The sequence below is a fragment of the Sinocyclocheilus anshuiensis genome, unplaced genomic scaffold, assembly GCF_001515605.1.
Source record: "Sinocyclocheilus anshuiensis isolate Anshui unplaced genomic scaffold, SAMN03320099.WGS_v1.1 scaffold1075, whole genome shotgun sequence".
In the NCBI taxonomy this organism is placed as follows: domain Eukaryota; kingdom Metazoa; phylum Chordata; class Actinopteri; order Cypriniformes; family Cyprinidae; genus Sinocyclocheilus; species Sinocyclocheilus anshuiensis.
This window is the reverse complement of record NW_015544163.1, coordinates 697,663-720,662: the sequence shown is the minus strand read 5'-3', so window position 1 is coordinate 720,662 and position 23,000 is coordinate 697,663. Positions and strand designations below refer to the sequence as shown.

Below are 23,000 nucleotides of genomic sequence, written 5' to 3'. Positions count from 1 at the left end.
TGGCTTAGAAATCAGATAACTGCTGGACAATAACCAATAATAATGATTTGTTTATATACTACAAACACTTTTTTTATCATCACATAAGGCAGAATAGTTTCTATACTGTAATAAATGGTATGTCAATTAGCACTGCATTGTTCATATACTTTATTTATTACCTGGAGATGACTTGACAAACACAAATAAACCATATATTGTCGCAATCGTATGTTTAATTTCTTCATGTTTCCAAACGTTTCTGTTTTTCTGAAAACAACTGTTTTCATACAGCGATAGCTGGACGCTTTTGTCCATATTAGGAATTTCCTCATATGACTTTCTGCGAGAGAGCGCCTCCGGCTTCGAGTATGAATGAGACATACACTGCATGAAATGTTTAGCGCTCCGTGATGTTCATCTCGCCTTATTCTGGGTCCGAATAAAACATCAGATCATGCACAGACTATCCTGTCTCTTTGAATTTAAATCTATATTTATTCACACCAGCTCTTGAAAACCTCTATGCGAACACACTTGCCCGAAAAAGTGCGGGGGACGAATTTACGTGATATTAAAAGTGGGGGGGACACGTCCGCCGCGTAATCTACACCCCTGTAATCGTTTAGTGCTTTGGTGCCAAATGACCCATTTAATAGGCAATAGGCCTACTATGAGGTACTTCAAATACCATGGAGGTACATGTAAATACCATGGTATATGGAAATGGTAATCATTCATTTCCAAAGTAGGCCTATGTGGTTTTACCAGGTGATACCATGATACTGCTGCTCTTCTCTGTATCATCTGATATTTTTCTGATTATCATCAAAGTGACATTGCCATTCCAATGAGTGCTTTTCTCTCAGTTTGGTTGCATTTTGTAGGTTGTTGTGTAATTGTGCACTTGGGCTCCTGTTATATTAAAAGTGGGGGGGACACGTCCGCCGCGTAATCTACACCCCTGTAATCGTTTAGTGCTTTGGTGCCAAATGACCCATTTAATAGGCAATAGGCCTACTATGAGGTACTTCAAATACCATGGAGGTACATGTAAATACCATGGTATATGGAAATGGTAATCATTCATTTCCAAAGTAGGCCTATGTGGTTTTACCAGGTGATACCATGATACTGCTGCTCTTCTCTGTATCATCTGATATTTTTCTGATTATCATCAAAGTGACATCATTGCCATTCCAATGAGTGCTTTTCTCTCAGTTTGGTTGCATTTTGTAGGTTGTTGTGTAATTGTGCACTTGGGCTCCTGTTTTGTATGGCATTTTCCCTCGGGGATGCAGGAATATTTGTCTCGTTGGACTGGCACTTCTTCTGAACCATTCTGTGTATGAACACACATACACTTAGGCATTAAATGTGTCCCGACCCGTATGTTGCAACTAATGCTGAAGGCAAACTTGCACAATATTAATGTAAAACAGCGTGTTTGGGTGAAGAGCCGCCGTGGCTCAGGGATTCTGTGACCAGAAGCAACATTACATAAACCAGCAGCAACGGCATTAGATGTCACAGAACATTTATGTAAGGCTGTTAACTGAATTGAGAAGAAGTCTGTGTCGTGTTTCACTACATTTTGTCTTGTTTTCCAGGAAAAACATCCAAGCATCCTTGAGAAAAGAATTTTTCTTGAGAGTTTGACAGAATTTTTTCTTGTTTTCAGAGAAACTGTCAAATTGTTTTTCATTGGTGCAAGAATAAAACATAGTTCTCCTTATATACCACGCAAATACTTTGTTGAATAAAAAATATGGTACTCATTCAGTACAGTGTTGACAGTAAGATCTATTAACTGCACTACAGACGGATTTAGCTGTCTGACTGTAGGTCTAATTGTCTCCGACATTTGCTAATGTTCTCATTAAGTTATGAAAACGTTATGTCTGAGTATTCTTGGAACATTCAACACATCAAGTTTTTAAAATTATGTGAATGTTAGCGACATCATTAAGGGAATGTTCCATTTTAGAATTTTGCAAACATTATGGGAATTTTACTTTCAAATGTTCTCTGAACCATCTGAAACTAATAAGTGCACTGTAAAAAATGACCATGAATTTAATGGTAAAAGACTGTAAAAATGCTACAGTAAAAACCTGTTAAATGGTTAACGGTAAATTCCCCTACCATATACGGTGAAAAACTGTATTGGACATTACATGTATTGGACATTAATTTTACGGTAGTATACCATTTTTGGAAGTGAAAAAGATACGTAAAAACTGTATTGGACATTAATTTTACGGTAGTATACTGTTTTTGGAAGTGAAAAAGACTGTATAATTTACAGTGAATAACCGTAAATTGACATTCCCAGAATTCCCTGCGTTACATTTCAAATTTGATGTTTTTTTGTTGAAATAACTATGTTTCTTCTTAGTTTTTTCTTATCGGTTTTGTATATTAGGGTTGTGTGTTACACCTAATGTTGTTAAATGAATGTTTATTGCATTATTTCAGTTTCATGTGTGTTACCATGATGGTGTTTAGTGTTTGTGTGAATGACACTGTGCACCTTCTATATATGTTATTATTTCAAAGCTGCTTGTGATGGGCTTTGGTTCATCATGTGACTTTCTCCTCACCACCTGCATTTGGTGGTTATCAGTGTATTACAAAGGTACAAAACAGAGTTCAGTACTTCAGTAGGTTGGTATATTAACATTATATCAATTAATGAAATTACAGTATTTAACTGTAAATTTAAGTTAAAACGGTAAAACCTAAAACATTGCTACTGTATTTTTTACAGTAAATTTTACGGAATTTTTTGTACAGTGTGGTAATGTTTAAAAAACGTTACACTAATGTCCAACTAAACTGTTTCAGAGAAAACATTCAATAAACAATATTTCTGTGCTAACATTTTGAGAATATTATAAAAGACCAGTTAACTTTGAATGAACAATCTATCAATGTTACTAAAAGAATGTTTGTAACATTGAGAGAACCCTACCAGAACATTAGCCTGTGGTATTGAGGTATATACCCAGCTAGGGAATGTTCTCAGAAGTTTGGCTCATGTTCTGGAAAGGTTCTCTTAAAGTTATGAACAAAGATTCCTTGAGTAACGTTAATAGAACATCCATTCAAAGTAATCTGGTCTTTAATAATGTTCTCAAAACCTAAGCAAAAAAAAAAAAACATTATTGGCATGGAACTTTTTTATGTAACATTTTAGTTGGACGTTCTTTTAATTTTTTTTTTTATAAATGTTCTTCAAAAGTAACGTTACCATAATGTTCACAACTTCACAATATGGAATGCTTCTTAACATTTGCATAACCAAGAAGAACATTTTTAAAATATTTTTAAAAAGTATACATTTTTGAACATTCTGAGAACGTTCAAAAATAAAATTTTCATAAGTTAATTGGAATGTTAGCAAAATGTTTTTAGAATGACCTTTACACTATTCGGACAGTGGCCATACGTCTGCATTTATTCACTTCCTCTGAATGGTTCTTTCCTGTGTAGCTGTTACATCCCACAATGCACCAGAAATAGAACTGAGAAGTGCAACCACATGCATCAAACAACAAAACAAAAAATACTGCAACAACATAGCAGCAAAAATATAAATAAGTCCTGAAAAACCACCACAAGTCCTGTGATTTTTATTTGCAGGACAAGATAGAGTGCAATATGAGTTTAAATGGCAGCAACCCAACCACTTTTAGAGCGGTTGGACAATGTGTGCTTTAGTCTCTTAGGCAAATGCAAGATAACCATATCCAGATATATCCACGGCAGCCCTACTTCTTCAGCTTAACCTCTTCTGTAACGCACACAAAGAAACAGTGACAGAGGCCCTTAGAAGCCACATGCATTCATAGAAATTACAATGATTTGGACCCTCTGCGTGGTAGTCAAAGCTAACACAGCCCGGCTCTCGGAAACCAGCAAACTCTTGATGCTAGAAAGAGTCCAGTGCAGCAAGAGGAAGTTGAGAGAGCTAAATAAACCGGGGGAATTACACTAAGACACTAACAGGAAAGCTGATCCTTCTCTTCCTTCTTGTAATCTTTCATGACGTATTTCTCTACAGTCAAATCTTCTGGTCAATCTGAAAACATTAACATGCCCAGCTACCAAAAATTGTTCCATGTTTTGCTAATGTTCCCATGAAAATGTTATTTATATGTTCTCCGAGTCTTTTATATGCTTTAAAAATGTTTTTTTTTTTTTGTTATGCAAATATTAAAGGGATAGTCAGTGGTGTAATGTAACAAAGTAATAATACTTCGTTACAGTACTTAAGTATTTTTTGGGAGTATCTGTACTTTACTTGAGTTTTTTATATTTCAGCCAACTTTTACTTTTACTCCACTACATTTTCTAATTAAAAGGTACTTTTACTCCGATACATTTCCCCGAAGCATATTCGTTACTTACTACAAAATAGTCAGAAGTCAGAAGAACACGGACTGCAGGAAAGCAAGTTTGACGAATCAGTGGTCTAGCGCTTGCAAGTTAGACTCTTAAAAACACCTTTGCTCATGTACAAACAAGTGCTCACACAACCGCGGCCAAGTCGAGGCTGGGGTGTGCGATATACAGCATCGTCTGCGATAATATGGTAAGTGTTGTTGTAATGATGAATACATCTAAATGCTATTTCAGATGCAGATTCTAGAAATGTTTTCTTATGTTGGAATGAAAGACACTAAGTACCGGAAGAAGTGCTTCTTATTCTTACCCAAAAATACAAAATGGAAGAAAGAGTTAAAACTGCTTCTCAAGCTGTGCATGAGCATTTATATATACAGTATGTATATATTGCTTCTTTTCCATTTTGCATTTACTTGTACTATTACTTTCAATACTTAAGTATGTTTAAGATTAAAAAAATACCTTTCGTACTTACAATATTTAGTACAATACATATCACATACTTTAAGACTTTTACTCAAGTAATATTCTAAACGGTGACTTCAACTTCTACCAAAGTCATTTTCTGGTAAGATATCTGCTTTTACTTGAGTATGGCTTTCAGGTACTTTATACACCACTGGGGATAGTCCACCCACAAATCAAAATTCTGTCATTTAGTCATGCTTGACTTTCTTCTGTTGAACACAAAAGGACATATTTTGAAGAACGTTGATAACCAAACAGTTGATAGCTGTTGACTTCCATTGTATTTTCAATGGCTACCATCAACTGGTTGGTTACCAACATTCTTCAGAATATCTTTGAGTTCAACAGCTTTAAGAAATACATACAGTTTTGGACCAACTTTTGGGTGAGTAAATGATGACAAAATTTTCATTTTTGGGTGAACTATTCCTTTAAGGGAATAATCCATTTTTAATTTTTGCAATTATGGGAATGTTACTTTTGAAGGTTCCCCGAATGTTCTGAAATAAATCGTAACAAATAAAAAAAAAAAACGCTAGACGAATGTCCAACTAAAATGTTTCAGAAAGGAAACATTTAATGGATGATGTGGTTTGCTTCACATTAAGAACATTTGTTTCAAGTTCTGAAAACAGTATTTCAGAATGTTCTCTGAATGTTCAATACACACTTTTTAAAAATGTTTTAAAAATGTTTTTTCTTGGTTATACGAGCGTTATGGGAACATGCAAACATCATAGGAATGTTATTTTGAATGTTTTGAAACAAGTGGTAGCATTTCATAAATAAAACATTCCATTGAGTGATGTAGTATATAATAATATAATATATAATAATAATAATATGTGATTTTGAGGGGGTCCCATAGCAAATTCAGTGCACAGAGCCCAGCATTCCTAGTGACGGCCCTGTTTGAGAGGACCTTGCTGATGACATTCCTTGTTAGCTGATGATTCAATCAAGCTTGTAAAACAAAATAAAAAAACAGAAATGTTTTTACTAAAAATAAACTGCATCAAATGTAAAAACATCAATTACAAACATGCACTATGGAACTTTGAACTCTGAATGACTGAAACACAACCGAAAACACTTTCCTGGATGATGTCATCTCCATTTTTTATCTCACTGTTCCTATGTTAGTTCATCCATATGAGGTTGATAAGGAGCTCCTATATCAATCTTTATCAAGTTTTGGATGTGTTCATCTGCCCAAAACAGCATATCAATATTTCTATATCTCAAACTTAAGGTCGGCTGTAATTTTCAGGCCTCACCCATTCAGCTTGACTGCAGAACAACATTCAGCTAATTCGATTAGCGTTTGGCACCATATGCATTAGTTTCTCCTTTCACAATCACTCCAGACAAGTGACCTGTAATGGCTCGTGGATCTTTTGGTAGCCTGACTTGCCCTGATGCTGGTCCAGATGGATTTAAAGTAATCTAGATCATCACAAAAAAAAAAAAAGTGTAATGGCTGTACCAGGATTGTGCACTCAATGTGATTTAGCCGAACATGTTCCTGGACCAGCATCATCTGTTGGTCTGGGAATAATAATTCAAATGTCCTACTTGGCTAAATCACGTTAAACGTACTTAGGTGAATATTATAATATACATGTACCCAAACATACACATAAAATATGTAATATACAGAGGTGTAAAGTATTGGAGTAAATGTAATTAGTTACTGTACTTGAGTACTTTGTAGTTGTACTGAGTATCAAAGATATTAGCAACTTTTACTCTTTACTTCACTACATTTTTGAATGAGTATCTGTACCAAACCAGCACATCCACTGCAAGAAGGCTTCGGCTTTTTAATTTTACTTAACTTTATTTTATTTATCCATTATACTGAAGAAAGGTACAGTACAAAATATATTTTGAAAGTTATTGTTTTTTGTTTGTTTTGTAATTTTGAGGTGTTCAGTTTTATTTTGGTTTTAGAAAATAAATGTGATTGCTCTCCTCACAAATCAGCTCTTTCTTGTTTTTGTTCCATGCTCTCTGTGCCTTGCCCTGGACTTTTATGTCACTTTCTGTCTCCCGTGGTGTTTGTAGTCAGTTTGTAGTCCGTTTGTTCATTGATTCCCCTTGATTAGTCTCCCCAGGTGTGTCTTATCTTGTTAAGCTTGTTAGCTCCTGTGTATATATAGCCCTAGTTTTTCTTTAGTTCCTTGTGAGTTGTTGAATGTAATGGTTGTCTGGTTGTCAGTCATTCTGTTCTTTGTTCCCATTGGTTTTTGCCTTATTGTTTGTTTTAGTTTTTCCATGAACAACGTTGCAGTTTCTTTAGTCTATTTGACTAGTGCATCTTTGAGCCTATATTTAGTATAAGTAAAATACTTATACTATTGTATTTTATTGTATTTTATTTGGGGCTGTGTTCTCTCCCCACTGCTCTTCTCCCTGTACACCAACGACTGCACCTCTAAAGACCCCTCTGTCAAGCTTCCTTATTTACTTGTTCTATTTTTTATTTTTTTATTTTTTATTATCTGTGTTTTTTGTTCTGTCACTGTCATTCTGTTACACTGTGGAAGGTTCCGTCACGAAAACAAATTCCTCCTATGTGTAAACATACCTGGCAATAAAGCTCATTCTGATTCTGATACTTAAGTACTGTTAAAATCAGATACTCTAAGACTTTTACTCAAGTTGTTTTGGAATTGGTGACTTGTAACATGTAGTGGAGTAATTTTCACTGTAAGGTATCTGTACTTTTACTCAAGTATGGTTTTAGGTTCTCTTTACACCTCTGGTAATATATTCCAGTTAAAATTTATTAGATCAACTGAAATGCTAACCTAGCCTAACCTAATGTTCTTATTATAAAAAGACCATCCATAGATCCAGGTCACCAAACGAACAATATTTTTCACTTTGTCTCGAGGTAAAGGTCTGGAGGGACTTGAAAATGAAAATACACCCAGATGTTCCCAGAGGGAAGCATCTCTCATTACTGTTTCATGGACTGTAAGAGTAGGAACCGAGGTGACATAACAAAAGGGGCCACCTAAGAGGAGAAAGCTAAAATAATACCCCAGAGAGCAGGGACAAACACGCTGCCAGAACCAGAGCCCCAAACACAGCGCTGACCTCCCAGAATCCTCTCTGTCTGTCTCCTGACAGCCCTGACAGAACATCTCAGGATCGTAGCCTAACCTAATGTTCTCATTATAAAAGACTACCCATAGATCCAGGTCCCCAAATTAAAAATATTTTTCACCTTGTCTTGTGGTAAAGTTCCAGAGGGACTAGAAAATGAAATTACACCCAGATAGTTTTGCGCAGCGCGTGTTCTCTGAGGGAAACATCTCTCATTACTCTTTCATGGACTGTAAGATAGGAACCACGGGGACATAATAAAAGGGGCCGCCTGAGAGGAGAAAGCTGAAATAATATCCCCGAGAGCCGGGACAAACACACTGCCCGACCCGGAGCCCCAAACACAGCGCTGACCTCCCAGAATCCTCTCTGTCTGTCTCCTGACAGCCCTGATAGAACATCTCAGGATCGGCCCGGATCAAACGTGCTCCCCTGGCCCTGTTTCTGTTATGGAATTTGTCCCGGATGCGTTTATCCCAGTGAAGATGTCAGTTATGTTGTTCTCTTGCATTAACACCAAGTAAAATGTTAACAGAGCTAATGCTAAATGTTTCTTTGTATTTCAGTAGGATCTTCATTAAAGACCCCATTAAATGGGTTGATGAGTAATTATCATAATGGAAATGAAACTGAAAGTATGTGTCCAGATTTGAATGGGTAAGTGCTCTTCGTACGTGTGTTTGTGTGACACAGCGCTATCTTCTGTTATCTTTACGTTAAATATTTACTCTGTGCTATAAGTCACTCAACCTTTGAGATGGAGTGTGGAGTGTGTGTGTCTGTTAATGATGATTCGACAACGATAAACTTCCACTGACATGATTGTGTTCAATTATCCTATCTAATCACCAGCGATGTGAGCTGGCAAGCATTTTTATGATGCTCTATTTGGATAAATTATGCATTATTCTTTGGAAGAAAGTCATGTATGCAAAAAAATGTACTATGGCAGATACAGTTTCCATAACAGTAAATACACTACCGTTCAAAGGTTTGGGATCAGTAAGATTTTTTAACGTTTTTGAAAGAAGTTTCTTTTGCTCACCAAGGCTTCATTTATTTGATGAAAATTACAGGAAAAACGTTTTCTATGTGGCTATTTTTTTAAATGTAATTTATTGCTGTGATCAAAGCTGGATTTTCAGCATCATCACTCCAGTCTTCAGTGTCACATGATCCTTCAGAAATCATACTAATATGCTGATTTGCTGCTCAAGAAACATTTCTGATTATTATCAATGTTAAAAAAAACAGTTGTGCTGCTTCATATTTTTGTGAAAACTGTAATACATTTTTACATAACAATATCAATTTCTTAAAAAAATATATCTTACTGACCCATTGAACTTTTGAACTGTATTTTTACTGCTGAAAAAAAAAATTAATTAGACAACTAATCAATTAAAAAAAAAATTATTAGTTGGGTCTATGCTGAAATATTTATTTTTATAGAAATCCATTATATTTTTCATATATTATTACTTTTAGTATTTAAATATTTTATTATTTTTATTAGATTTATTGGTTATTATATATTTTTTGCATATAATGTGTAGCATATGTTTATGTTTTTACTCATTTTATAGCCTTCAATTTGCTCATAGGACAAGATAGAATCAATTGATTTTCATTAAAAACGTAAAAATGTGGTTTCTTTATTCCACTAACTGATTAATCAAACAATCAGATGAAATAGTTATCAAAATTAGTTGCAGCTCTTAAATTCATCTTTCAGAATCATTCCGGGGAAGGTATAAATATATAATGTAAATGTCCTGTATTTGTTCAAAAGCTTCTCGCTCTGAGAAACTGAAGTGTAAAAATAACTAGTAAGTACGAAGCAGCATGACGTAAATCTCAGCAGCTAATGGGGTGAAGACCTCTGTGACAAAACAGCAATTTAAACCCTTCAAGATACTGCAGACACACCCAAACAAAAACATTGAACAAATCCTCCAAACAACTTCAGCCATGGTTTTGCTGATGGATAATCTAATCCACAAGCCAATGAGATCAATGTGTGTGACATGTCAACTCAGAATAGATGTGGTATGTTGTCTTGGACAACTGTTTATAAACCAATCACCGGCACTGCGGACACTTCGCGGAAACGTCTGACATGGATCTAACAAGTCCAGAAAAAGACTCTTTTTTTTTTGCTCTTTTATAGCTCAGGAGACTTAAAGACATTGTCTGTTACGTCACATCTAAGCATCAGCTCTGTCTCAGATGTTTCTCCAACAACAGTCAATAGTTAGCCAAAATTTTTTGAAATTTTAAAGTAAAAGATTTTAAAAAATGCTATGGTAAACACCTGCTAATTGGCTAATGGCAAGTTCCCTTACTAATGGACCAGGTAAGTAATTTAGGGTATAAAAATGTTGTGGGAACATTATTTTAAGGTGTTGATAAAATGCTCAAATGTCCAGTTTTCTTGTCATGATTATAACGTTATTTAAATGTTACAAAAATATTTCGTTTTCCACACAAAATATAACGTTATTTGAACATTTTTTTTTATATTCAAAGAATGCTAAAATGTCCTGTTTTCTTCTTGTAATTAGAATGTTATTTAAATGTTACAAAAAGACGTTTTTACGGTGTTCTACTAACTTTATTTTCACTGTAATGTTATTTGAACTTTTATTTTTGAATAGGCTATTCTAATGTTAAGATGTCCGGTTTTATTATTGTAATTAGAATGTTATTTAAAGGTTAGGAAAAAGTTTTTTTTTTACAACTTTCTACTAATTATATTTTCACCCAAAATATAACGTTATTTGAACATTTTTTTAAATATTCTAAAAACATTAACATTTCAAGTTTCCTTGTTGTGATTAGAATGTAATTAAAATGTTACAAAAATGTTACTTATTTACGGTAAATTTAAATGCAGTAAAGCCAAATGTAAAACCTAAGATGTTGCTACATTATTTTTAACAGTAAAATTCTGGAAACCACAGCTGCCAATTTTTTTACTGTAAATTCAATACATTTATAAGAACATTCCATGCACATTACTTTAAGAATGTTTTGTCCTAACATTTATATAACTTCTAAGAAATGTTAATGAAAATTGTGAGAACATCCCTGTTAGAGGAGGGGACATTTTAAGTAGCTTTACAGTAAAATACTGTTAAATGTACAGACTTTGGAAGTAAATGCGAACCATCATCTTATAATTTACAGTAAAAAAATCTAAAACTCCCTGCAATTCCCTACATGAAACTTATTTACCACAAATTTAAGTACAATCCCCGTAAAACCTAAAGTGCTGCTACAGTATTTTTAACGGTAAAGTACTGGTAACCACAGCTGCCTTTTTTTTAGTCAACAAATTTCATGTTCAAATCATTAAATCCTGGAAGAATCAGTTCAGTTTTAATCACAGACTTTCTGTAGACCTAAATCTGAGAACAGTTTGACAAATTATCCATTGTTAGAATGGACCATTTTAGAATCCATTTTATAACCTTATAGAGATTGTTTTCGCAGAGAACCAGCACAAACCTCTATTCATTCTCCACTGAATCTCAATGCTGCAGAAGAAACAAGAGATATGAAAGAGATATTTTTACTCACCGTTTCTTCTGATAATCCAATCCCGACATGATTCAATCTCGCACAGAAGTTATGAGTTATTTTAAAAAGACGTTGTACACAAGTTATAAAATGAGACATACAGTACTCTGAGTATGTACAGTAGATAGAAAAGATAATGTGTGCCTTTGTGCAGCTGTTATCAGTCCTTCTTCCAGCCTGTCAGACCAAAGTACTCTTTTTCTCGGCACCCGGAGGCTCGTAAGTGGTCACCATCTTGTTCTGGTCCCACCTGGCATTGGCGGGCGAACTCTGCATGACCACCAGCCGGATGGGAGCGGCGTTGATGTTGGGCATGGGGTCGGGTGCGTACTCCTTGGTGGGGTCCTTGCCCTGGCAGTCATAGAGGATGCAGGAGATGAGGAAGACGAGGAGGAGGATGACATAGCTGGCGATCAGGATGATGAGGTTGAGGGTGACCGGGTCTATCTCCACATCGTCGGCAATGAAGCTCATGGTGGCAGCGGGATGGTGAAGGACTGAGACGGATCGTGAGCCATGTATCTCAGGACGTACAAACCTGTGAGGGATTAGCTGACAGAAATCTCTCTCTCTCATTCAGTCTCTCTCTCTCTCTCTCTCTCTCTCTCTCTCTCTCCTTCACTGCCTGTCTGACTGTCTCTCAAATCAGTTTAATGTGCTTTATTGGCTTGACTAATAATCGTACATCTGTATCGCCAGAGCATTTGCGGCTTATATCTCTATCTGTCCATCATTCAGTTTTAATGCATTTTATTGGCATCACAAACACGTTTGTACTGCCAAAGCATTTTCAGATAAGGTTACATATTAGGACAAAATTAAAATTGTGCACAACAACTCACTATAAACAATAAAAGCAGCGGCTGAGTCTAAAAATACGGTAATCCCCAGCAGATCTTACCTGTACCTTCTTCAGTAACAAGGCTGGATGAAGAAATCAGGAGCCGAGTCTAAAAGATACAGTAAAAGACATTACAGTAGCTCCATATTCAGATACATTGGGCCTAATGTTTGGGGTAGGTTAGATCCTGTGATTTTAAGGCTGCATTTATTTATTAAAAAATACAGTAAAATTGTAAAATATATTATAATTTCAAATAACTGTTTCCTATTTGAATATGTTATAAAATGTAATTTATACCTGTGATGGAAATCTGAATTTTCAGCATCATTACTCCAGTCTTCAGTGTCACATGATCCTTCAGAAATCATTCTAATATGCTGATTTGCTGCTCAATAAACATTATTAATATCAATGCTGAAAACAGTTGTGCTGCTTCATATTTCTGTGGAAGTTGTGATACAGTATGTTTTATTTTTCAGGAATCATGGATGAATAGAAAGTTTACAAAACTGGATGTATTTGGTACATAAATCTTGTTGAGAACTGACTTCGTGCATGCACTAAAATCACTGTACGCATATATGCACACATATTTGAAAATGCCTGTATATCATTGGTTTTCTAGCAACTCCAGCAAAACATTAGCGCAGTCTGAAATCTAGGTTGAAGTTACTGGTTTAGATGGCGATGAGGCAGTGTCTCTATTATTTTCTGTGTTTCATGTCTTTAAGACACATGCACTGATTGTGTGCGTGTGTGTGATACAGTGCAGGGCTCCTGTGTAATCCTAATCTTGATTGTGAGGAGGGATTGAACCATCTGTTTTAGCAGCATTCACTCTAAATCTATCACACACACGACAGAGAGACACACACCACCACTGCAGACAATGTTATCATCCTCAACAAAAAAATAAATAAATAAAAACTAATGGAAATGGAAAAACTGAACCTGAACTACAATGCAACTGAAGGCTCCAAAATGCACCAACCAACCAACCAACCAACCAATCAATCAATCAATCAATCAATCAATCAATCAATCAATCAATCAGCCAACCAACCAATCAATCAATCAATCAATCAATCAATCCAATCAATCAATGGGAAAACTCAGCATAAACTAAAATGCAACTAAATGCTCCAAAATGCACTAAACAAATAAATAACTTAATAAATAAATGGAAGAACAGAGCATAAACTGAAATGCAACTAAATGCTCCAAAATGCACTAAGTAAATTAATTAATTAATACAAAAAATTAAAATACACATTTGAAAACAATTTAATAATATCAGTCAGTTAATCATATAAGTCTCTCATTCCTAATGAAGTCAAAGGAAAATAAATAGGGCATAAATGGTGCAAAATGCATTGGCAATGCAAGGCATTTTAGCATAGCAAAATCTGAATATAAATCTGACAGAGATCAAGAGAAAGGCATGAATTTGCAAATTATAACATGCCCATGGAATTTATATGCTGGATATGAATAATTCACTCATTCCTAAAGTGGATCATTCATCATGACAGCAGGTCTATTCAGGTCGTATTCAGTGCAAAGTGTCTTCTGAGCAACAGAGGGCAGAAGAGCTCAGGGCTGAATAATACAGGCCTCAATCTTCAAGAACACGTGAAATTTGACTCAGAGTAATTTGAAGCAGATACAAGTGCTTGTGCTTCTGAATTATGCTCTTATATTATTCGCAATGCTGCAATGAAAGTACAATGAGTTCATGAAATGATACACATTCAGAAAATATTTTTTAGATGCAAAATGTCAGAGCATGACATTTTAATACTTTAATAGTTAAATGCTAGAGGTTTAATCACATCACTAACACTAATATGAGCAATAATAGTAATGACTGTTAATAATAAGAGGAGCTCTGATGGCTCTCAGCCTGAAGAACAGATTGTTGCCTTCATTCACTCTGCTGACATTATCAAACTGATAAGTGAAATCTCAGAGATACAGCGGCACCACAACATCTGTGCATGCATTTTGAAATCACAAGCTGTTTTTCAGCGAGTCAGACACGTATATAATGAATAAGCAGGAATTAAATGTTTTTTTGCCATATCAGTTTGTGTATTTAGAGGTGCGGGTGGAGTCTGTCCTGCCTGTGGTGCCAAGCTGTCCAGAAAGAGAGACAGCGAGTGCTTTACCTCCCTGTTCCAGCCAGGATCAGGTTTGATAACGTCAGAATTCAGACTTTATTTTTGACTGACATGCATAAACAAGCCGCCCTCTCTTCCACGTCAATACCCACAGTTCTGCTTCCTGACGCATAAAGAGTCTGTCACGTTTATTCCTGTTCCTGCATCCCACTGTACGTTTACTCTGGTGGCAAATACATCTTTCCTCTCTTGCAATTCCCTGAATTGTTTTCACAAAAGTAAAATCTGACATTTATTAATAGTAGAATTGGTTTGCAAACAGTCTGAACTGTTTTGTGAATTGAAAAAAAAAAGTTCTACTTGATTCTTTTCAATGAATTAGTCAAATTAGACTGCAAAGCACTCTGCTTGTTTTGTGACTCGCAAAAGATTCATTCATTCTAGTCGATTCCTTTCTATGAATTGGTCAATTCATTTCACAAAGTGAATGGGTGTTTTGTGAATCGCTAAATAATCATTCTTTCTAATCTTCTCTTTTTAATGAATCGATCAAATCGATTTGCAAAACAGCCGATTGCGAATAGTTTCACAATTTTACACTTATTCATTGTATAATCGATTAGCAAAGTGGTCTGAATTAATCGTTTTGTGAATTCCAAAAGAATTGTTCATTCGTTGATTCTTTTCAACGAGTCGGTTTGAACGGTTGTTTTGTGATTTGCCAAAGAATTGTTCATTCTAGTTGATTATTTTTAATGAATCGTCAAATCAGTTCACAAAATGATCTGAAAAAAAAATAGTTTGGTGAATCTTTCGGTTCACAAAGCACTCTGAAAATTTATTTTGTGAATTATCATGCTAGTAGATTATTTTCAGTGTATTGTTAAAATTAGATTGCAAAGTGGTCTCAACATTTTTTGTGAATCACAAAAGAATTATTTTTAATTCATACTATCACGTCACACAACTGTGTCTAACGGACGCTCGGTCGCATAGATACATGCACCCTGTCACTGTAAACTGGCCTGTCAATCATCTTGTCACAGTTAACATCCTCCACACTGCATTTAATTTAACTTCCTACCCTATTGAAGAGAAAAGAAGTAGCACATTGATCTGCCAGTTGTGGGTCTTTAATGCGGAGAACTCTGCTCATATTTTCTGCATATGCATTTAAACGTTCACGACCAAATGGATGTTTATAAAAGTTCACATTACTGTTGCAGATGAAATATAACACGGATAACAATACATAAATATTTTTTACCAGGTTAAATGTTGATTATTAGTAACTCAAACCCCTTTTTGTAAACCTCTCTACCTATTACCGTCGATCGTGCGCATCCGCCATGTTTGTAGCTTTTCTAATGCGTTTTATTCGTGTTTGTAGTTCTGGACCGAATCCTTCGCCAAAGTGCAATGGATTGTGGGCAATTTTAGCCATTAGAGTGTGCACAGATCTACACTTCAAAAGTCGACCTCAAATAGTAGACCATCCGGGGACTTTTGGCATACTCTTTTCAACATACTATGCTTTGGGACACACTTATTCTAATCTCACATACTATTTAGGATGGATAGTATGAACATTGAGACGCAGGGTCAGTCAGTTATTTTTGATGAATCAGTCAAATTGCAAAGCAATTTGTGCAAAGTCTGAACAAATCGTTTTGTGAATCGCAAAAGAACCATTCATTCTAGTCGATTCTTCTTGATGACCCTGTCAAATTGGTTCGCAAAGTGGTCTGAACGAATCATTTTGCAATTTTACAAATATTAATTTGCATAAAATAAGTATAATATGAAATGATATGGTAGAATATGTGCAATAATCATTGGCTGTGCACAGAAAGGCCAGCTGGGGTCAGAACTTAAACTGAACACTGCATTGCAACATCTGACTAGCAATGCATGTGGCGCCGGTACACGCTGTGGCTTGACGTTTTTTTCTCCCTAGAGTACAACGCGTGAGGAATGTTGACACGAATCATGTGGAAGAGTCTTGAAACCCTTAGAAAGCATTTTATTTCCCTGAAGTTAATCAGCTGAGGTCAAAAACAGACTTTCTCAATGCCTTTGGCAGCAGTTTGCAGTTGCAGGAGGACATTTGGTAATTGGTACGATAAACCAAGAAGACTCATATCAGGGGTTTGCCAGACTGAAATTTTGTAGCTTAATCCAATTTCACACTCATTAAGAGCCAATAAACTATCATTTGGAAGCTTCGTTGGAAGAAAAAGCACAAACACATCTACAGTTTGCTTGTAAAGTTCTGAGCTGCATTTCCCAAAAGCATTGTAAGCCTAAGTTGATCGTAGCTCCATTGGTTTCAATGGGTCTACGATGTACTTAAGCTTTTGGGAAACGCAGCCCTGTTCAGTTTACAAAAGCATGAACTGGCAGAGATTTCCAAATGAACTTCATGTTGTGTGAACTCAAATATTAAAAAGAGCTGTGTGAGTGTTTTTCCTGTGCTGAGAGACTGGCATGGCTATAGGAGAGAAGCAGAGAGCAGTGTTTGCAGATGTTTGTGTGTGAGTGTGTGTGTGTGTGTACTGCTCTGAGCATATTTATTCTGAACTGTGGAGATGGGTCCATTAGACATGGGCAGTGAGACTTATTCGATTATGAGAGAGAGGGACTAAACTTCATACCCTGAATGTTCACACAAAATATATGTGTTTTTGTGACTGAACAGGGTAAAATATATACTGATTGTCTTAAAGGGGCCATGACATGGATTTTTTGTTATATGTCTCTTGAGGTTTACTTGTAATGTTAATAAAGATTTTTGCAAAAAAAACTAATAAATATGTGGAAAAATGATTATTAGTTTTAAGGGGTGGATCCTTTAAAGGGGACATCAGATGCAAAATTCACTTTTACATGGTGTTTGAACATAAATGTGTGTTGGCAGTGTGTGTACACAACCAACCTATAATGATAAAAATCCACCCAGTGCTTTTTTTTTTAAATTCCCCACAAATAATAGCCAGTCTCATATCTAGCCTTTCACAGATTCTTGGCAGTGTGACATCACACAGGCAGGCCCCTCCAACGACTGTAGACGAACACTGGCGTTTCAGCATTGACCCGCTCTGAGTGAACTGTAAACTGTAAGGCCCCCTCCCCCACGGCTTGGAAGAGAGGGGCGGGGTGAGCAGAACTCATTAGCATTTAAAGGCACATGCACTAAAATGGCTTGCTGTTTGCAGAGCTGTTTTTGGTAAAAGGGGTCTTGTTTTACAATACCATTGAGAAATTTTAACCAAAGTATGTTATAGACTTTTCATGAAGACCCTAAAGAATCATAACAGCTTGTGGAAAATGGACATCTGATGTCCCCTTTAAGGCTTGTCAGGAATTGGTCATTGTTATGATTGACTTGCTATTGCATGCAGGTGTTTTGACAACATGATTAAAAAAAAAAGGTAATTTCCAGACAAAGCATTATAAAATAATTTACTTACGGTTTATGATGCAGCTTCTCTATGACTTAGAGTATAAGCTGTTTTCCTCATGGGAACCAAATAAATGTCCCCACAAGATGAAAGTTTACTGTTATTACTATACCTGTGGGGACATTTGGACCACATAATGCAGGGAATACCAGAACACACACACAACACACACACACAGCACGTAGACACGAACACACACCACAGAGACACACAAACATTGTAATGGCAAAGTCAAGATCATTTATTACAGTTTCTACCTAATCAACAAAGCTGAGTTCTAACACTCTTTTTTTTCTTCCTTCCTTTATGTCCTTTCCCCACCTCCCGTTCTTTTTACTGAGGTATATCTGCCTTCTTTCAGGGAGTGCATCACAACGAGCCCTGTAGCGTCGCTGCTTTTCTTCAGCAGACAACAGCGCCATTTCCTGACAATTACATGCATACTGTTTAAGCAACTCTTTCTTTTAAATGCATAATAAATTAATTATAAGTACCAATATATGCTTTAAACACTTATGTAATTTTTACATCAAATGTTACAACATGTCCACCCTGTTACAGTGCAAAACAGTAACAGGGTGGACAGTAACAGGAGGGATATTTTATGCTAAAGTCAGCTATTGCTACTCATGTGATAAACAACAAGCTAGTGCGTAGTGATCACCGAGGAAGATTTTTAACCTGCTTATTAACCATATTTTCAAAATTACAAAAAATGATCAATTTCCATTTGAAATAAGCATAACAGAGTGGATATGTTATGCTTTACCACATCAGTGAATCATTATAAAACACTGAAAAAAGGGTGAAATAAAGATTGTTAATTACTCTGCTTCTTGTAGATAGTTTGCCACCAAAAAGTGTTATACTTCCTGAGAATCGTGTTATTAGAGTAACATTCAAGGGCCGTGTTCTGAGGGACTTTTCATCAGCGTAACTGAGTAACTGGTTGTGTCAATTCAGGGACACAACATCTTTTAAAGACTTTAAGCATTAAAAATGTATAAATAACAAAAAATATATTTTGTTGAGAAATATTATAAATAAGAATATACAACAATATTGAAAAAATTGGAATTTGTTTGATTTTTATTACTTATACTTGTGGCTGAAGTTATGCAAGCTTACTTGGGGGCATGACATTTTAGTCTACTTGCACTAAAATAAGAGTAATTATTTTTAATTAATTACTTTTTAAGCACATATTTATTGAGTTTGATTGTAGAGGGGCAGCAACTTTGTAAGATTAGCATTCAGCAACAAGTATTAACCCATTTTTACGCAAAATATACCACATTATGTCATGGGGACTTAAATGGCACTGAATACTAGGAATGACCCACTCAATAAATTAACTAAACTGGACTGTAATGTGTGGGGTTAAGCCGGGCTCACATTACAGGATTGAAAGACTAGCCGAATCACTGTGTTGCTCACACTACGCAACAAGATTTGTTGTCATCTGTCGTTGTCTTGTCATAGCTGCGCGCATACTACACAACACAATGCTAACCAGGTGCACACATTACAAAACATTCAGTGAAGAGGCATTCCCGATCATCAGCGAAAATACGTTTTCTCACATAAATTCTCGCGAGAAATTATAGCGATTATAGGCCATATCTTCAAGCATGGACGATCAACTGGCCCTTCAATTGGTCTGTGCAGTTATTTTATCCGAAAGGAAGAAGAAACCACGACAAAATAGAATATGGCAAAAACAATGGCTTGGAAGAACGTGGACAACAAGGACTGTCAGTACTGCAGTAAGAGTTGGAGGTAATCAAACAGTGCAATCAAACGTGGTATTATATACACAATCTATGCATTTGTTAAATTTATTTCTAGTTAGTTGATTTGATTAATTTGTGGCTTTTTGTGTCTGTTCATAAAGATGCATGATAAGAGTGTTTATACCATCTGCACTGTGATTGGCTAGATTAGTTCCACCTTGTCATTGTGTCGCTCACATTACGAGATCGCATGGCGATAATATCAAACAGGTTTGAAAATATCGTAGCGTCTGTGATAGCTCGAGACAGGTTCGGATCACGTTGCTGACCTGCTCATACTTAACGAGCTTCGGCGACCACAACGAGCACCGATTTGGTCACTATCCGGGGTTTTGTTGCAAACTGTGGAAATCTGTCCGCGACCGCGAAATCCAGCCAAATATCCTGTAGTGTGAGCCCGGCTTTAGTTATGTTAGATTGGAGAAAAAATCAATGGGAAGAGACTTTTCACGTAAGCCTAACCTGTGCTACTGGATAATAATTATGAGCAATAGTGATTTTTGTCTCAACAAACTCCACAAAAATGTAAATGAGTGTAGGCCTATGTTTCTTTGTGCTCATGTGTGAATGCAAACCTGCAATGTCACTCAGTCTGCGAGGTGTCTGGGAACTCTTTCCTTCCTGAGGGCTGCAGTGTTTGTGTTAGATCAGCCGAAAGCCCTTCTTCTGGGTGTGGGAAACGACTCCTCCCTGGACTCCACATTTCCTCTAGTCAAGGACTGAGCAGCCGAAGCCCAGACCGATCTGAGCTGCTGCATTTCACCTACATTCAACACGCATGTCAGAATGTGTACATGCACAGGTTGGTTTCATTGACAAATACATAACCACATGTTCACAAATAATATTTAATATAGACAGAAGATTTTGGAGGTAAGCCCTAAGTTATAGTTTACCAAGTTGACATCTGAAATACTGTTTGATTGAGACTAAGTCTGACTGAGATTAAGTCTGTATCAGTTTATATTCTAATCTAATCAAATATGCAGTACATATAAATGAGTTGTCATCCAGTAATTAATTGTGGATACCAGCTCAGATCATTTGAAAATAGCCTAAGTGTTTTGATTGTAGACCTCTTCTGAAACTCTAGGGGAGACACATGAGATTACTTTTTCTCAGGGGAAACAACTGTAGACTTCATCTAAACAGCTAGAAATGACTTCATTTTATCTCACTGCTGTCTAGAAACAACTTGAGATAGCCTATTTTTACTATGGGTTGTAGTTTATATAATATAAATGAAATCAGCAGTTCTCTCATAAAAGTATTGCATTGGCTCAAGGAGCTTTGCTGTCACTTGCAAAACATTTGCAAAGGAAAGCAGAGTTTCTTGGGGCAACGCAATACTTGTGCAAGAGAACGCAGATGTTTTGCAAGTGAAAGCAAAGCTTCTTGGGCCAATGCAATACTTTTGTGAGAGAATGCAAATGTTATATGCGTATAAGAATGTACAGCTTCTTGAGGCAATACTTTTTCGAGAAAATGCTAAGTTTATGGGAGAATGTTTTGCGAGTGAACGCAGTTTGTTTGGGGCAATGCAATTTTGCAAGAGGATACAAAGTTTCTCAGGGTTACATGTTTTGTGAGCAAACGCGGGTTTCGTGGGGCAAAGCAATACTTTTGCGATAGAATACAAACGTTTTGCAAGGGAACGCAAACTTTTTTGGGGCAATGCAATACTTTTGTGAGAGAACGCAAAAATGTTGTGAACGAAAAGCTTATTGGGGCAATGTAATACTTTTGCGAGAGAGCACAAAGTTTCTTGGGGTAACAAATGTTTTGCAAGCGAACACAAAGGCAACACAATACTTTTGCAAGAAAACTCATATGTTTTGCAAGAGAACGAAAAAGTTTTGCGAGGGAACGTGAAAATATTGAAATATAAATATAATTTTTTTTCATCCCATCTCATATGTTTTTCACCATACCCAGATAGCAACAGAGTGTGGGCCGAGTCGGGTTTACATTCGGCACTTCTGGCTTAATTCTGGCACTGTTTTTGGCGCTGGTGTGAAACGGCATTTGGCTGAGCTCTGGCTGGAGTCTGGCCAACCAAAAGAAACTAAAAGCAAATTGTATCTATTTGGCTGAGCCGTGGCTGGAGTTTGATCCGCCAGAAAAAAATAAAATATTCGGCTGAGATCTGGGTGGGTTTTGGTTAGCCAAAGAGTAAATAAAAGATCTCTGGCATGAATGTGATTTACAGTAAAACAGACTTGTGTAAGATGTGTCTTCCTAATTTTATGAATCCATTACGATATTTATTCAAAGAGCACACACTTTTGGATATTATAGTTAATTAAAGAAACATTTATGTACTGAAATCGACTGAGAAATAAAACATGATTGTGTTTTTATAAAAAAACAAAAAAACAAACGCAGCTCCCCAGTACTGGGCTGCGTTACAGTTAAATTTTTTATGCCCTTCACTCGCTAACTTCCCTCTGTCTCATTTACTTGGATGTACGTCATAGATTACGTTGCATGAGTGCCCACTACTGGCGGAACCCTTGGAATGGGCTGAACTGGAACGTCCTAAGCCCTTGATCACTTATGGCGCTTTTCCACTGCGTGGTACGACTCCGCTCGTCACGGCTCAGTACGGTTAATACATCAAGATAAGTTAATTCTTCTTTTAAAATCTCAACTAACATGTAGGTTTCACTCATTCTTCTACAGTGCGTTACTTCATTGGCTTTTTTGTTCGTGTTTAACTCTTTTCTGTCATTGGATTTCATTTGTTTTTAAGTTAAATGTACTACAATTATTCTCAGTCCCCATTTACAGTGCATAATGGAAAACATGTGGTCTTACAGTGAGTGAAGTAATGTGAAAAGGGGCTGTTAAAAGAGTCCATAAGATGTTTGAATCTGCCTTCTCTAAAGATGAAACAAGCGCCTACTGGATGAATGAGACTCTGATGAGGAGGCCCCTAAAAAAATTTGCCACAAGCGTCTCAAATACAACCACGATCCAAAAGGATTTGTTCAGCTTCTAACCAAGTCCTCTAGGACAAAGACAAAACCACCCACTGCAAAACACCCAGACCCCAGATAAAAATCCTCTCAAGCTGTGACTCATTCATAAGATGTAAGATTTCTCTTTGTTTTCTATCATACACTGAACAAAATTATAAACGCAACACTTTTGTTTTTGCCCCCATTTTTCATGAGCTGAACTCAAAGATCTAAGACTTTTTCTATGTACACAAAAGGCCTATTTCTCT

At 36.2% G+C, this 23,000-nt stretch overlaps 1 protein-coding gene and 1 long non-coding RNA gene across 2 annotated transcripts in view; both read right to left on the bottom strand.

Annotated features, from left to right (window-relative positions):
- Positions 1-11,634, bottom strand: part of LOC107695694 (monocyte to macrophage differentiation factor-like) — a 26,801-nt gene extending 15,167 nt beyond the window's left edge. Inside the window, exon 1 of the mRNA XM_016495701.1 lies at positions 11,554-11,634. Within this exon, the coding sequence (XP_016351187.1) occupies positions 11,554-11,582 (29 nt within the window). The 5' untranslated portion in view covers positions 11,583-11,634. The remainder of the gene's footprint in view (positions 1-11,553) is intronic.
- Positions 11,635-18,281: 6,647 nt separating this feature from the next.
- The window catches only part of LOC107695667 (uncharacterized), a 9,154-nt gene continuing 4,435 nt past the window's right edge, over positions 18,282-23,000 (bottom strand). Inside the window, exons 2-3 of the long non-coding RNA XR_001635016.1 lie at positions 20,347-20,534; positions 18,282-18,403 (exon numbers count right to left, since the gene is read on the bottom strand). This is a non-coding gene — a long non-coding RNA (uncharacterized LOC107695667). The remainder of the gene's footprint in view (positions 18,404-20,346; positions 20,535-23,000) is intronic.